At 36.2% G+C, this 18,332-nt stretch overlaps 2 protein-coding genes across 2 annotated transcripts; one reads left to right on the top strand and one right to left on the bottom strand.

The window, feature by feature from the left end:
* Positions 1–435: 435 nt before the first annotated feature.
* Positions 436–2,306, bottom strand: LOC134240116 (tigger transposable element-derived protein 6-like). The gene is made up of 2 exons (XM_062722230.1): positions 2,162–2,306; positions 436–1,907 (listed from the first exon to the last, which is right to left on the bottom strand). Exons 1-2 carry the CDS (start codon positions 2,304–2,306, stop codon positions 436–438), a joined length of 1,617 nt encoding a protein of 538 aa, XP_062578214.1.
* A 3,907-nt stretch (positions 2,307–6,213) lies between these two features.
* On the top strand, positions 6,214–10,287 carry LOC134240113 (uncharacterized protein K02A2.6-like). The gene is made up of 2 exons (XM_062722218.1): positions 6,214–6,247; positions 6,560–10,287. The coding sequence occupies exons 1-2, from the start codon at positions 6,214–6,216 to the stop codon at positions 10,285–10,287; spliced, it is 3,762 nt and encodes a 1,253-aa protein (XP_062578202.1).
* The last annotated feature ends 8,045 nt before the right edge of the window (positions 10,288–18,332 follow it).

Here is an 18,332-nt window from a genome sequence, read left to right as displayed (position 1 = left end):
TTTAGTATACATCAGCACTACTTTTAAACATTTTTATCAAATATAATAGATATTTCTATAGCTAAAAACTAAGCACTATAACATGTACATAAAACTTAAAACTAAAAACTAAGCACTACTACAGTGGACCCTCATTTATCCGGACGCTTTGGTTCCCAGTCAATTTGTCCGGATATGTGAAGCATCCGGATATCTGAAGCACCAGTTAAACAAAACAAAATAACATTTGAAAATTTCGTTCCAATGAAAAATCGTCCGGATACTGAAGCATCCGGATATCTGGCGTCCGGATATCTGAAGGTCCACTGTACATAAAAACACTACACAAGTACAAAATCTGTAACTGGTACATACATGTATGCACTGTTTCTCAACATTCATTCATAAAATGTCCATCAGAAATTAAAAAGCACTATAAACACATCTGTTCACTTTTTACTGCTTGAAGAAGTCGGTCATTTTCTTCTGTGTTGTTTCTCTGGCTTGGCAGTAGGTAATGGCGTCCAGCATTTCCCAAAGATGATCAAGGTAGGCTCTTCTTTTGTCCATGTCAATCGATGTGGCACTTGTTGATGTCTGTTCAAAGAAACTGATGACCATCTTGATTCCCCCTGAAGCTTGAGAAAAGGTCACATCTTTGCGCACTTCTTCTTCTTCATCATCCTTGTCAGCAATCTCAGGGACTTCCTCTCGTGAAACAAGTGTCATGATGTCATCATCAGTTAGGTGTTGTCCAGTTTCTTCCTCAGCATCCACACTAACATACTCCTCAGCTGTCATTGTGCAGGCCTCTGGCAGTTCACGCATCTTCTTCTGAAGCTGTAGCAAGGGGATGTCATCATCGTCGTCCTCATCTGTGCGGTACTGAAGGCGAGAGAGTGGAACATCATCATCTTCTTCTGAATCGTCCTTGGAAGGAAGGATCTGCACATGTCTGTAACAATTCACAATCGTAGAAACTTTAACACTGTCCCATGCTCTTTTCACCATGTGCAGGGCCTCTCGAAGATTCACACTTTGTTCTTCTTTCTTCTCCACACGCTCGATGTAGTGATGTACCAACTGTTTCCTGTAGTGAGCCTTGAATGCTTTGATGATTCCAGCGTCCATGGGTTGAATGTGGGCAGTGGTGTTCGGAGGCAGGAAATGAAGAGTCACATTCCTCAACACAACATCACCTTGACTATGGCTGGCAGCATTGTCCACAAGTAGAATAACATTTCTTCCTGCCACTCGCATCTGTCGGTCGAAGTCTCTCAGCCACTCTTGGAACAGCTCTGACGTCATCCAGGCCTTTGTGTTGTGTCTGTACCGCACATAAGTCTCTGGGTTGTAGGTCTTCCCGAAACACCGTGGACAATTCACTTTTGTAATCACAAATGCCCTGATCTTTGTGGATCCTGTAGCATTGGTAGCAAGGGCAACTGTAATCCTGTCTTTAGATTTCTTGGTACCACTCACAGTCTTTGTTGCTAAAGTGTAGTTTGGTCCAAGTCTGTAGAAGAGTCCAGTTTCGTCCAGGTTGAATATGTCCTCTGGGTCGTAGTCTTGAAGCACATGCTGGAGATCTTCTCGTCCTGTCTGCACAGCTGTCATGTCGGCACTATCGGCTTCACCTTGGTAGAGTTTTCGCTTGATACCACGGCGACCCTTGAATCTGTGAAGATAACCTCTTGAATAACTGAAATCTGTCACACCAAGCTGTTCACCTAGTTGTCTGGCTTTTGTAAGCAACATATCATCGTTGATTGCCGCGTGATGTGCTGACATGTCCGTGAACCACAGATAGAGGGCGTCATCTAGTTGCTGATGCTTTGGGTTCCTGGACTTGGTTAGGCCTTCAGAATCAGCTTGAGTAGCTAGCCACTTGTCTTTTTCTTTAATGACGTCACCAATGGTGGACTTTCCTGAAAAAAAGTAAAATTATTAGCAAATTCATATGAATCATAACATCTCTTAAATCAACAATTTAAAATATGAAATTTTTAGTCTGTGATTTCTTTCCATACCTCTTTATTAAGGTCAGCCTATGGCTTCGCGAAAACTGCAATTAATTAAGTCAAAATTAAATTAGAAAATAAATTTAAAAATTTAGAAATTTATTAAAAAAAAAAATTTAAATGACATAGAAATGACAAAGAAATTGAGTCTTTAATAATACCTATGGTGATGTTCTCCTCGTCAATAACAAACTGCCTTAAATCTTGCAAAGAAGAACGTGGAAGATCTACTTTGCGTTGACAGATTTTTTTCTTTAAGCTGGCGGAAATGCCGACTCGTGCTCTCTTTGCCGGCGGTGTAGACATAGTTGAAGCTGGAGAGCAGAATGACCAACATTGGATATAACGCTGCTTATATGGGCAGATTTTTAATTACCCAGCTTATTTTTACTTTCTTCTTCCTATAAATTGCTGAACATAGCCAAGCGAATTCCCTCATTTGCAGCTTTGATTACACCCAAGCGAGCTCTCAGTATCGAGTCTAATTTTAATTTGAACACTCATCCACGCTTAATCTGACATATTAAAAATTCACTCAGTAATCATCCCAAGCGAAATAATTGATTGTCTAAAATTATTCAAATTTGATTGAATGTTTTAGTTTGGGTTTTTTTTTTCGATGATAACTCCCACCAATCTACAGATGAAAATTACACAATACCGATTTGTGTTTGCACATGTGTAGACAACGAGATTATGAAACTATGTCAACCCGCCTATAAATAGAAAAATATCTAAAACCAGCTCTGTACTAAAATTATAAATATCTCGCAGATACCAAATAATTGAAAAGAAAATTGTTTTCTGTTACCGACACAGTTAATTTGTTTATTTTTATTTGTGTATCGATCTCTCGTATATTACCATAACCACTTAGCTTAATCTGTGGACTAATCATCGTAAGTCATTCATAACAGGTCACAGTTGATCGTCTTGTAAAAACAGTCAATCCGGACAGTGTTTTGATAACAATTATCACTCAGTTCAGGCGTGAAAGTTGACAAGAGTGGAAGTACAAATTAAAAATTTACCGTCCGGATAAATGAACCAAATTATAACGTAAAAATACATTTTGTAGTAAAAAAGAGCCGTCCGGATACGGAACGCGGAATTATGGATAAATGAGTCAAAATTACGTTAAAAAATCCGTTCCCGAGAAAAATCGTCCGGAAGGTGAAGCGTCCGGATACCTGGCGTCCGGATATGTGAAGGTCCACTGTATTTAAGATTTTCCGTTTTTATTAACTTTCAAATGAAAACGAAAATATACTTTTGGCAAAAGAGGACTATTTTTTCAACCCCTTTTAACCCAAACTTAATCGCAAATGATACTGTATATTTTATATTTTGAAATTTCATTTTTATAATGCGTGAAAGTTAGTGCAAGATTTGTACATTAATTAATACGCCAACTTCACGCTACCTTTATTTATTATTACGTCACAATGACCTTATGCTTTTGACGTTACCAGGTATCCTATCTGACATTTGTATAACTGCCTGAAGAGCCGAACATGGCGGAAACTTGCGGTAAATGTTTTGTGATATTTTTGGATTTTTACCTTTAATATACCAAAAAAAAAAAAACTGTACGGATTCTTCAGAATCTAATAATGGATTGATTTTCTTACATCACATTCGAGAATATTTTACTCAAATAAAGACATCACCATATACCGGTTAAGGGCTTCAAATTTTGACTTTTACTCGGCACTGAGGCAGTGAGGAATCTTTATCGTATCAGCGCCTACTGTGACACAGGGCCTAGGGCTTGAAGGTCTCATGTGCCGAACGAATGGTTAAGGAACATTTGCTACCAATGTTTTATCGACTAAGGTCAGTTGCGGCCAAAATTTGAACTCACGAACTCCCGATCACGAAGCGAGCGCAATACCGACTGAGCTACCGTGAAGAGTAAAAATATGTAAACCCAGTAAACTAAACACCTGAACTACAATTGTCATTACACTCCACCGAACTTGGTCGTTATTAGGCCATTATCGACCATCTCTCATGCGCTTCCCCTGGCAACTGACAGCTTTCTGCAGAACGCTCTTATATATACCGATAAATACCCGGAATAACTAAGTGCACTAAGATAAAGTCCTTTTTTGTATATTGGAACCTCGGTGAAGAAGGATATAGAGATAACGAACAGTATTCAATCTCAAAGTCCATTAAACAATATACAAAATAAGAGCAGAGCAAACAGGGACCTCTGAAACATCAGAGGTCGGATCAGATGCAATGGAGGAGTAAGCATCCCTAGCTGACCGGTCACACCTGCCGTGTGCTCGTTGTCATGATCGGAAAATAACGGAAAAAAATTCGTCGACAATTCAATGTATAAACATTGGACTAACAATTGGTATGAAAAACGTCAGTCAGCATTTGACTCATGAAAAATTGTATTTGCTGACAAGGTCATTGTATCGACCATAGAATTTACCGATACGAAATGATGACTTTAATCCAGACTGCTGATATTCTTGTTTCATCAACTTGCTAGTCAATAATTTACCTCGTTTCAGAAATTGTTAATACGTAGAACATACTCTTGCGTATCGAATAAACTGAGATATATATACTCCGTATGCAGGTGATGCATGTATTTTGCTGCATAAGTAAGGGATAATGACGAAAGAAAAGTTAAAGTCATCACGTTTATATAGCTTGGTTGTTAGATTACAGTTAGTGGGGTTTTCAAATAAAATATCCAAGTATGAAGCAGAAGTGTCGGACTCTGTTGTATCTTTTATCTCAAGCTCACCAGGATATATCGTATCGACGTAGGAATGGAAATTATCATTATTAATTGACAATACGTCGTCGATATATTTAAATGTCGAGTTGAAGGTCACAGCAAGTGTTTTCTTCTTTTCACGCATAAGATTTTGCATAAATTCTGCTTCATTTGAATATAAAAAATAAGTCTGCTAATAACGGAGCGCAATTTGTACCCATGGGAATTCCAATAGATTGTTGGAATACCTGGTCTCCTAAAACCACATAGATATTGTCAATCAGAAACTCAAGCATCTTCTTGATGTCACATTCAGAGTACTTACGAGGGTTGTCCGTAAACTTCGTGGACAACATTGATAATCACTGACAAACATTGATAAAATATTCGAAACTATTATTTTCATTAAATTCATGTTTCAAGTTATTAACATGCAAGTTTTCAAGAACTACAAAGCACAAATAATTATATTTTTATCAGATTAAAAAAGACAAAGACTCATACCCGGAGCACTAAACTGAAAATTCTTGACGTTACCTGACGTCAAAAGCATAAGCACATGTAACTTTTCTCAATTTTATCACCGTTTTATTCCGTTTTATTCAATACATTTCTTATGTCGCTTTAACCAGTCATAAATATGTGCACAAAATGTTCAGGTTTCATATGTAAAATAATATTTGATAATGCGTGTCTCATATCCTGCAATCCTCTAACCTCTCTCTGCGTAAAAACGATTTTATTATTAAAATAAGGTAAAGTCGCGTTACGAAGTTCATTTTCTACAGCACTGAAATCTCAGAATAATGGATTTCCTTCACGCATGTCATCCTGTAAACTGTTCCTTCAGTCCGAAAATATTATATATCACTTAAATACTAATATACGGCCCCTTTTACTAAGTTTTCCCGGTTGTTTACAAAATGTATTGGTCTTTGTATGTATTTATACGATGTCTACGCAGAATTTTATCACTGCTCACTGCTCCACCTATTCCTAAAACGTCCCTTTTTTGAACAATTCCGATCCGTCTTAACATGTTCTAACTTTGATGGCTCAGCCATTTTACCACTTAGAATGTTCAAATTTAGCAGGTTTGAAGTGATAACTTTTGTCAACCTCATAATGTAAAAGTCATCCAAATTTCTACATTATTTTATAAAATACAAATGATATTTATAAAGTGATAAATGATTTTTTAATTAAAATTTTGCGGTGCTCTGGGTCTCCAGACTAAGTCTTATTATGAAGTCATAATTTTGATTAAACATTTGAAATTGAATCAGATTTTACATTTCTCAGTTCACATTTAGTAAAGTATTAAAAATATGCTAATAATTGTAGTGTATTGATATTATGTTACAGTGTTAAGGGAAGTAACTCTATTTTGTATTGTGTCACTTGTGTGTAAGAGTTTGTGTGCTAGAGTTATGGTTCGTAGTGTGGGTCAGGTGTCAGTGTGTATCCGGCATGAGTAGTACGTACATGGACTGTCAGAGTGGAAGTATGTGGTTATGTACCTGTATACATGAATAAAGTATAAAACGTGATTCAATTCGAGTAATTCTTCACTGGCAACGAGGAAAACGAAAGCTACAAGATGGCTACACTAATAGAACTCAACGGAGTTGGAAAGTTTAATCCAAATGCTGAACCTTCACAAATAAATCAAGCATGGAAAAGGTGGCACCGAAGTTTTGAGCTTTTCGCTGTTGGGAAAGGGGTGAGTGACGCTGAACAAAAAAAGCATTACTTTTGCACTGTGCTGGACCGGAAGTTTAAGACATTTTTTATACATTGAATGTTGAACAAGCAGGTGAAAATGACAATGTGTATACGTTAGCTGTGAAAACCTTAGATAAACACTTCGAGAACAAAGTCAACGTTCCGTATGAACGATATGTTTTTAGGAAAATTCTGCAAACTGAGACTGAAACAGTAGAACAGTTTATCACAAAATTACGGCAACAGGCTGTGTATTGTGACTTCACAAATCAAGATGAGCAAATTCGGGATCAAGTGATTGAAAAGTGCAGGTCTCACAAGATAAGAGCCAAGTTGTTAGAGAAAGGAAAAGACTTAACTTTAGAGCAATTGAGGACAATAGCAGCTACATTTGAAATGACTGAAACACAGGCTAGGCATATGGACACTGAAATTGTGGCGTTAGTAAACAGAATTCAGGGACATCGTGAAAAAACTGACAAACAGAAACACAGATTTCAGGACAAGAAGTGTTTTCGTTGTGGACGAGAGGGGCATTTTGCAAAGGACGTATCGTGTCCTGCTCGGAATAAGGAATGTCGGAAGTGCGGAAAAGTTGGACATTTTATTAAATGTTGTTTAACAAAGAAACCAGGAAAAGGCAAACCAACCAAAGGTGGGAAAATTAACAAAGTGGATTATTCTGAAGTGGATTCCGACTCAGAAGTATACGTGTTCAGTTTGAAAACAGGACATACATCATCAGACAAAGTAAAAGTCAGTCTAGGAGGAAATCCTGTAGAATTTGTCATTGATAGTGGTGCATCAGCTAACATTATTGATAAAGAACTCTGGGAATATCTTAAGAAGAACCGTATCAAGTGTCACTCAGAGAAGTGTGAAAAAAAACTTTTTGCTTACGGATCTACAGAACCGTTGAAATTATTGGGTAAATTCAGAGCGCAAACATCAATTCATGAAAATGGAAATAGTAGGGAAGAGGAGTTCTTTGTACTAAATGGTACAGGACCAGCGTTACTGGGCAAAGACACAGCTATGAACTTGGGAGTTTTGAAACTCGGAGTAAACACAGTTCAACCAACTGACTTTATTCATGAATATTCTGAGTGTTTTCGAGGTATTGGAAAACTCAAAGACTTTAAGTTGAAGTTACATATTGACAAAAATGTGAAGCCAGTAGCTCAAAGCATGTACAGAATTCCATACAGTTTGCGAGATAAAGTAGGAGAACAGTTGGACGAACTTGAGTCTCAGGATATCATTGAACGAGTTAATGATCCTACACCGTGGGTCAGTCCAGTCATAATTGTACCGAAACCCAATGGTGACATTAGATTGTGCGTCGACATGAGGCAAGCCAATGCTGCCATTATTCGTGAACGGCATCCTATTCCGACAGTGGATGACATACTCTACATGGTGAATGGTAGCCAAGTGTTTAGTAAGTTAGACCTTAGAAGTGGATACCATCAAATTGAGCTGGAAGAGTCGTCAAGGGAGATCACTACATTCGTTACGTACAAAGGTCTCTACAGATATAAGAGACTGATGTTTGGTATTTCATCAGCTCCAGAGAAATATCAACAAGTGATTTCACAAGTGTTTCATGACTGTGAAGGAGTACAGAATATATCGGACGATATCGTAATCTATGGTCGTGACAAAGCAGAGCATGATGAGCGACTTCGCAAAGCCTTACAGAGACTCAAAGATAAAGGTCTGACACTAAATCTAAACAAGTGTGAGTTTAGGATGAACAAGATAACGTTCATGGGACATGTCTTGTCAAAGAATGGTATAGGACCGACTAGTGAAAGGATCAAGTCACTACTCAATGCTAAAGAGCCGACAAATGGATCAGAAGTGAAAAGTTTCCTCGGACTGGTAAACTTTAGTGCTCGTTACATACCAAATCTTGCTACTGTGGCGGAACCACTCAGAAAGCTGACAAAGAAAAATGTGAAGTTTGTTTGGACAGCCGAACAGAAGAAAAGCTTTGACACTTTAAAGAGTTGTTTGTCAAATGTGAAAACTTTGGGACATTACAGATTAGATGCAGAAAAAACTCAGTTAGTGACAGATGCTAGTAATGTAGGCCTAGGAGCAGTCTTACTTCAAGTCAACAAAGGTGAAACACGGGTCATCAGTTATGCCAGTCGTATGTTGTCAGCGGCAGAACGCAATTATTCGACAATCGAGAAAGAAGCTTTAGCAGTCGTATGGGCATGTGAGAAGTTCCATATCTATCTCTACGGGGTGGATTTTGAATTAGTCACAGATCACAAACCATTAGAAGTGATTTATGGAAGAAAATCCAGACCTAATGCAAGGATTGAACGATGGCTATTAAAACTTATGGCTTTCAACTTCAAAGTACGTTACTCACCTGGACATCAGAATATCGCAGATGCGTTATCACGTTTGGTGGATAAGACACCTGTAGAAAACAGTAATTCAAGAGACACTGAGCAATATGTGAAATTTATTGCAAGGGAGGCAACCCCTCAGGCACTGTCGACTCGAGAAGTAGAAGAAGCCTCAAGGAGGGATGAAGAACTTATTCGAGTTCAGAAATTCATCAAAGAGGGGAAGTGGGATAAATCATGTGTTGATTATTACCCATTCCGAGATGAACTTTGTTGTATTGGATACGTGGTGTTACGTGGATCCAGAATAGTGATTCCAAGAAATCTGAGGAAGCAGTGTATACAGTCAGCTCACCAGGGTCATCTAGGAATCGTTGGGACGAAACAGCAGTTACGTACTAAAGTGTGGTGGCCTGGGATGGACAAGGAAGTGGAGAAGTATGTGAAATCGTGTCACGGATGTCAGATTACCAGTGCGTTTCCGAAACCGGAACCAATCAGTCCTACTCCATTACCAACAGGGCCATGGCAAGAATTGGGCATTGATATTCTTGGACCATTAACATCTGGACAGTATGTGTTAGTTGTTGTTGATTATTACAGCAGATACTATGAGATTGAAGTTACCAAGGATATTACAAGTGAGAAAATCATTGATTCGCTGGAGGGAATGTTTTGTCGACATGGACTTCCATTACAAATAACTTCTGATAATGGACCCCAGTTCAGATCTAAGTTATTCAAGGATTACTTGACAGATAACTGTATCAAGTACCGAGCAGTTACACCGTTACATCCGTCCGCAAACGGGGAGGTAGAACGACAAAACAGATCGTTGATGAAAAGAATTCGGATTGCACAAGCCGAGTCTAAGAATTGGAAGACCGAAATCCGCAAATATCTATTTGCATACAGAACGACTCCTCATACTACGACAGGAGTACCACCTGCGGAATTGATGTTCCGTCGTAAGCTGAGGACAAAGCTACCGCAAGTGGAGAATCTTCAAGAAAACGACTATGATGAGGGAGTGCACGATAAGGATGCGTATTCTAAATACAGGAACAAGATTTATATCGATGAGAAACGTGATGCACAGGAGTCTGATTTGGAGCTAGGAGATTCAGTCCTCTTGAAGAAAGCGACCAAGGACAAAATGGATACACCATATCACGTGGAACCGTATACACTCGTACAGAAAACCGGAAACAGCTGTGTTGTTAAATCACCAGAGGGAGTGTTAGTGAAGCGAAATAGAGAATTCGTGAAAAAATATCAGGAACCGGAAAGTGTGTCCGATATTCCAGAGAATCCGAGTGATCTTAGTGAACCGAGTGTTGAGTCTAGTGCTAATAGTGATGATGTTCCGTCTGCTGCTCCAGAAACTCCGAGCGTTAGAAGGTCTACCCGTATAAGGAAACTACCGCAACGTCTTAAGGACTTCGAACTGTGAAATATTTCCGTGTGAATGTTATTGACTGTAAGTTTTCTATATCTGAGACTGTAAATTGTAAATGTTTTCTAATGATATGTTGGACAGTAATTTCTTTTCAGTAATTCATTTATTTTGAGAAGTGTAAAAGTTTATTCTTAGAAAAGGGGGTATTGTAGTGTATTGATATTATGTTACAGTGTTAAGGGAAGTAACTCTATTTTGTATTGTGTCACTTGTGTGTAAGAGTTTGTGTGCTAGAGTTATGGTTCGTAGTGTGGGTCAGGTGTCAGTGTGTATCCGGCATGAGTAGTACGTGCATGGACTGTCAGAGTGGAAGCATGTGGTTATGTACCTGTATACATGAATAAAGTATAAAACGTGATTCAATTCGAGTAATTCTTCAATAATAAATATCAATGACGCAACTTTTATTCAATTCTAAGCTTGTCCACGAACTTTACGGACAACCCTCGTATGTGTGCAATCAGAATCTGTTTTAACAAAATAATTTTGCAAATGACCAATGACGAGGTAAGTAAATTAAAGAGTTCCATTTTTATTAAAGAAGCAGCTGTCAATAATATCAAAAAGCCTGGATTTTAATTTGTCGTAGGGAATTGTTGTGTATAAAGTTGGAAAATCGTAATTTTTTAAGCTGTTGATTTTTGAAAAATCTTTTGATTTCAAATTTTAGTTTTAGGATTTGTTTGCGTGAAGGTTACCCTTCACGTCTTTTTATTTTGCTTAGTTGGTCATCCACTTTTCCGCCTCACACACAGAATGTCAACTTCTTGTGCATTTTCGTTCGGCGATTTAGGACCATTTACCGATCTAGTTCTATGTCGTTTGTGCGAGTGTCTATAATTACTTTAATGTCTGAATTAAGTAAAATCCTTCGAAATATGTGTGCACTGAGAGACTGTCTGTTGCATTAAAACGCTCTAAGAATGGATAGGGTAAAATACCTCAAATCCTGTTCTTCGCCAAAATTACGTATAAGTGAGAAATTCTTTTTTGTAAATTCCAAAATATCGAGATATATCCGGATTTTACATTGCTGTACAATGAGTAAACTATGGCACTGTTCGACATTGGTGAAATGTATTAAAGCTGAACACGATTCGTAAATGAAATGTGTCTGCCAATTCATTCTGAGAATTGCTATACCTGCAGATCCCTATATAAAGGGAAGGACATCGTCGCTGTTCAGTGAAATCAGTCGACACCGGTGTAGACGGACGTATGCTTCTTGAAAAGGCCAGGGGACATCCGATTTTAGATTCCTCGTCACCTGAATATAGACTCGGATCTGTGATGATGGATATTGCATGTCATAGGCTTTTTAAACCCGCACGTTTTTCGGAAGAAAATGCAGTTAAATCAATCTGTCTTTTCCTTAAACTTCAATATGCCAATAAAGGAATTGACGCGGTAAATATAAGTAATATTCTAAATCACAAAAGGGTCCAGTCTTGTATTCCACCATATTTCAACTACAAGACTACACCTTGTATTTCCTACAAATATACATCGACCATTGCTTCCAAACTTTTCAATTACAAAAACACTTTATATGGCCTTGATACTGAATATCTAAAACATGATGCTCTTTCGTGTTCATATTCTTCTTTGCCCTATAACTATAGTCCTGCTGGACAAGTTATTACAGGTGACTTAAATATAGTTCGTAATGAGGACCTTAGATCATTTATTTTAAAAGGTACTAAATATAGGGAACCCCGGTCCTTCAACTGGCGTCGGAATTTCATAAATATTATGGATTCTGTTTAAAATTACGCCAAACGATGGGCCAGCTATGAAAAAGGAGACGTTGACACCTTGTCAGAATGGATTAAATGTATCAGATCCATGCTAAACTCACGTATTAAAAAATTGGGGGGGGGGTATGAAAACCATCTATTCTTCTGTGTTCAATAAACCAGAAGTGAAAAAGGAATTAGATAAATTACACGATCAGTACGTACTGGTTCCTGTTGACAAAGCAGGTAACAACATTGTCTTCGTTTGTAAAGCTCATTATATAAATTGCATTCTAGAAGAAGTTTGATTTAATTCTATAAGTAGTAATTCTACTTATACCCATACTTCCCTATCTAAGGAAGAAATTCTTCCAAACCACGTGTCAGTTTTGAATACTTTAAATATTCCACAGAGCCAAAATGAATTTGAACTACCTAATATATATTGGATTCCGAAACTTCATAAGAATCCTTACAACAAAGAAACATTGCAGGTTCAGTAAATAGTCAATCAAGCCTCTTTTGTAACTCCTCACTAAGATATTGATAGTAGTGAAGGAAAAACTTCAGGAGTATTGTGCAACTATATATTCAAGAAGTTGTGTGAATCAGATGTGGATACAAAAAATTCTAGAGAACTTTTGGACATTTTGAAATCACAAGACTTTACAAAAATCAACAGCTTAAAGACTTTTCAACTTTATACACAACAATTCCCCACGACAAGTTAAATTCCAGGCTTTTATCATTGACAGCTGCTTCTTCAATAAAAACGGAACTCATAAATATACTTACCTCGTCATTGGTCATTTGCAAAATTATTTTGTTAAAACATACTCTGATTGCACACATAAGTATTCTGAATTTGACATCAAGAAGATGCTTGAGTTTCTGATTGACAATATCTTTGTGGGTTTTGGAGACCAGGTACTCCAACAATCTATTGGAATTCCCATGGGTACAAATTGCACTCCGTTATAAGCAAACTAATTTTTATATTCATATGAAGCAGAATTTATGCAAAATCTTATGCGTGAAAAGAAGAAAACACTTGCTGTGACCATCAACTCGACATTTAGATATATCGATGACGTTTTGTCAATTAATAATGGTAATTAATATTTTTACGTCAATACAATATATCCTGGTGATCTTGAGATAAAAGATACAACAGAGTCTGATACTTCTGTTTCATACTTGGATATTTTACTTGAAAATGACAATCTAACAACCAAGCTATATGATAAACGTGATGACTTTAACTTTTCTATCGTCAACTTCCCTTACTTATGCAGCAATATACCTTCATCATCTGCATACGGAGTATATATATCTCAGTTAATTCGATACGCATGGGCATGCTCTCCGTATGAACAATTTCTGAATCGAGGTAAATTATTGACAAAGAAGTTGATGAAACAAGAATATGAGCAGTCTCGTTTAAAGTCATCATTTCGTAAGTTCTATGGTCGTTACAATGACCTTGTCAGCGAAAACAATTTATCACTGAGTCAAATGCTGACTGACGTTTTTCATAACAATTGTTAGTCCATTATTTATACACTGAATTGACGACGGATTTTTTTTCCGTTATCTCCTGATCATGACAAGGAGCACACGGTGGGTATGATCGGTCGGCAGGGGATGCTCAACCTCCATTGCACCTGATCCCACCTCTGATGTTTTGGGGGTCCGTCTGCTCTTATTTTGTATTGTTTTATGGACTTTGAGATTGAATACTGTTCGTTATCTCCATATCCTTCATTTCTGTAGCGAAAATTATAATGTAATACCTCGTATAATGCAGGAAGGTAAGATACCAAACATATTACAATTGTAATTTTACAGGTCAGTGCAGTATACAACAAAGATACATAAACGTAACTGCAATAAAATGTAAACAAAGGTAATGCAAGATAACCAGCACAGACACTGGTCGCCATTCAACACCGATACCTGTGACAGTCAAGCAGTCAGGTGTAACAAATCTGTAGAGTATATACCCCAGTGTTGATGTATCGTAGATAATGATATCGAATAAGACGTGTCTTGTTCAGCCTTAAGTAGTTCATAAGCTTTAATCTGATCTTATTATGCCAGATATTGGAATCTTCTTGGTGTTATCACGTCTTAGAATGTTTAATATCTGACATAATCGACAATCTTTGGCTTAATACCATTACGTATGCATAATTCCTTACGCATGACGAATGTGTTTCTTTTTCAGTCTTAGGTATTCTTGCGTACTTTCTTCTATATGTCCGCTTTTAATAAATTGTTAGTGATTATAGAAAAATTAGACAGGCGGAATTGTCATTCACAAAGTGATTAAAACACAATCCGTTCTATTGCACACACATACTTATTTGTTCCGATTTTAACCTATATAAGGGTGTAATAACTAATCTCAGGAAATTTACTGAGATTCGGAAAGTTAGAGCAATTCACGTCGTTCGTAGGATGTCGATATTTCTCTAATGAGAGTCGCCATGTTATTTGAAACTCTTTAAGTACTGAAAGTAGAGCTCAAAGATACGTTGCGTATCTCCTTGAACAAAATATTGACAGGCCTTTTCCACAAAAATATTTTACAATGATTTCACACCTCATTACGGATATTCCTGTTTGCCCAATCGCGGAAGAGAACATACATGACCGGTCTTCGATGATGTACAATCCCCCATGGCATCCCGCCATGGTTTTTTCCATGTATGTGTTAGTTTTGCTAAAATTTGTATTGTTTTAATGGAGTTCTGAGATTGCTTACTGTAATTTTTATTTTATTTTTCATATGAACACCTTTGATATAAACGGCATTTTGTAGAAATATCCTTAGGTAGGGATACACCCTATTTATTATGGATGCAAATGGAATCAATCTATTCACAGTATCTCTGTTTTAAAAGGTCATCAATCCTAAGCATGTTTGCATTTAAGTCTGATGTGTTTGTATTTTGGAAGTTCCATACTTTTAAAGTTAACTACGAAACTATTTAAAAACTAAAAAAAGGATTTTATCTAATGTCTAGATAAGTCAAAAAGCATTTCGCATGGTGTCCTGTGAGATGGAGACTCTCATTTTGTTTACAGGTAAGACATTCTAAAAAGCAATAAGAATCTTCAATGTTAAAATCATAAAATAAAGGGACCTTTAAACACAATTCAAAATGTTATCTTTGATCGATATACACTCTGCTTTGATTTTCAAATTCATGAGCTGCAGAAAAAAATAACAGGAAAATAAATACAATATACTGTGATTTTAATATTACAAATTGCTAATACATGTCAATACATTGCGTTAATAATAAAATTGTAATTACATATTATTAAATAGCTAATAATAGTCTCTGATAAAATACAACCAAAAATCTAGAGAATTTTAGCGTTCAATATCTTGACGTTTTATTGAACGCTGACTTTGTACATGTATTACGTATACGAGTATGCCCGAAACATTCCGAATACGAGTGTTTAATATCGAATGCCTTGTTGTAAACAAAAATGCCGTCTGGTAAAATTCTCAGAGCTAAATTAACGAAATGAAGAGGCATCTAATAGGAAGTGTTTTTTTTTCGCACAAAATGAAATTATTTATTACAATTTAGTACGTATTAGACCCATTTACACAAGCAAATCAATTCGCTCGATAGGGTCACCAGAATGATGCGTTATTGAACGCTTATATGACAGACGTTAATTTGAATACCGATATTTCAAAAATTAAAAATAAAATTTTAATACCGATATTTAAAAAAAATCATTATTGGGTTATTGAACTGATATCGAGAAATATTGGCACTCGTTGGCTGTTCAAATCACTTGCAAGCTCGTGCCTGAACAGCCAACTTGTACCAATATTTTCCGATATAAGTTCAATAACCCTATATCATTTTTAATTAAATTGCTCAAAGAAAAATTGAAATACGCTTCGGGTGCATTCCAGATGTATTTATATCTTAAAATAACATCTTACAAACTGCCAAACAATTTTTTCCTATTTTTCAACAATAAGTAACTTTAAGGGACCTTATTAAACCAAAGGATATACTACACAGCAGGGGTCAACCTCCCAATTTGAAAAAAAAGAGTCTTACCACATTTGCCAAATTTACACCAAAACCCGAAAGATCGATGGTTTCAAAGTGCTAGGAGCCACGATGCAGAACCTGTCAAGATTTAAAAACCGGTTAATCCATGGTTTTTTTTTTTAAAAACAGAATGAAGTTTGACGTTAAATCTTCTATGATGTGTAAATTGTCACAGGGTGGCTGGTGGCTTCCCACAATCAAAGTGGAATTGAATTTGGTTAAAATAGTTTTTATTTAAAAGAATTACAAACACAACTCATACGTAGTTCTACATGATTGTACATTACACGGCTTAACAGCTGAATGGTTCAATGGTGCAGTTTGATTAAAATGGCACAACTGGACAAAATGGGACCTATGATATACATCAAAGTTAGATGGGCATAATATATACATTGCTCATACTTTGTATATTTTACTGTTCAGTGACTAGAATGCATTATACTGCATCATACATTACTTAAAACTTTACTTTATAGAACTTTTATATTCACACATAGACTAAGTGTATTAATTGTAGACAATAACTCTACTTAAAGACGAATACTATACCCCATACTTTATAAATGCAACACTACGTCTACATTATACATATACTCATACACTTATACTTTTACTTATACAGTTGCTGGAACGTTATTGTTGACAACTTACACGAACGATCACGTTACACGAACGATTCCGCACGATTAACGCACGATTAAACCTGTTACACGAACGATCTTTCACGTTCACGATTCTACACTTTACACGATCTAACACGATTATTAACGCAAACGCACGATTCTTCACTCAAAATAGTTCAAAATATTTAGGAATCAATATTTTCAAAACGAAATACGGCTTAATACTTATTTAAGATTTCAAAGAATTATCAATATTATTTCATAGACTTTGAAAAAAAACGGAAAATGATATTTCTGTAACTAAATATATGCAAGACTTAATATTTTAGATTAAAAATAATTATTTCTAAGGTAATTCTCCGATCAAAAAAAAAACAAAAAACAAAACGGATTTTGATCGTTCTATTAGACGATGTACATGTATGTGGGTCGTAGAATTTGATTGAATTGGTTATCATGATATGCAGAAAGGAGGATACGAACAAAAATGGCAGCGTATATGACTTAAATTATAATTACAAATTTTATCCTTACATGTATGTGTCCAATGATTCAATGCCTGATAAACTAGCCAATTATTCAACTTTTTTATTTGCAGAAATTTAAAATTAATTAATTACAAATAGGCCCAAGAGATAAACACGGATAATCAAAACTCCTGAAAATCATGCCGTGTCCATGTATATTTGTCGACTAACTAGTTATGTAAGCATTGAGAAATGTTTATTTCTTTGTAAAAAATATATATATTTATTTTCAATGAATTGATTTCAAGATTATCTTGACCACAATAAGAAATAAATAATAATTAAAATCAGATTTTTTTTTAAAAGGCGTTAAAGATCTAAGTACGGTTTATCACAATATTGATCGCGCTATTTGACGAGAACTTAATATTGTACGACTTACTATATTGCTTGTTTACGGGCGATAATTAGTTCGTTCTGCATTCTATTATGTAAATTGCGCTTTTTCATTTTATTTGGATTTTAATTAATAAATTAAGAAAATCAAACAAGGGAAATGCTTATTTTACAAATACCATTCCGATAAAAACTTACAAAACGAAATTTTCACGATTCTAAACGCACGATCTCGCACGATTAAAAACGCACACGATTGAGTCTGATACACGAACGATCTTGCACGTTACACGAACGATCACTCACGATACACGAACGATTCTACACGATTGGTTTGTCAACAATAACGTTCTAGTCACTGTAACATATATACTTTACATGCGCAAATACTACTTTTAATCTAACTGTCCGACAGGGAAACTTCTCACAAGAACACTTCATCGGGTGGCTCAAGCATCTCTATATATGCGAAAGATTGTTTCATTTTGTACATGCTTCTGCAGGGTGAAAAATCGTGCATTAATGACATTTTTGGTAAAAATAAAATCATTCCGGGGCCCACCTGACTGAAATAACCAAAGTCAATGAGTCAAATTAAGGATTACAATTCAATCGCTCATCGAAAGAATAGGGAATTTAGAAAACATGGTTAATTCTAAAGATAAGACCACTGGTTTTCTAACTTCAGATCTACAGTCGCTTGAATCACAATTTAAACACCTT

Source organism: Saccostrea cucullata, unplaced genomic scaffold, assembly GCF_032062105.1.
Source record: "Saccostrea cucullata isolate Sc308-1 unplaced genomic scaffold, CSIRO_AGI_Scuc_v1 ctg1440, whole genome shotgun sequence".
NCBI lineage: Eukaryota > Metazoa > Mollusca > Bivalvia > Ostreida > Ostreidae > Saccostrea > Saccostrea cuccullata.
Note: the sequence above shows the minus strand (reverse complement) of the source record. Positions and strands in the feature narration are given on the sequence as shown.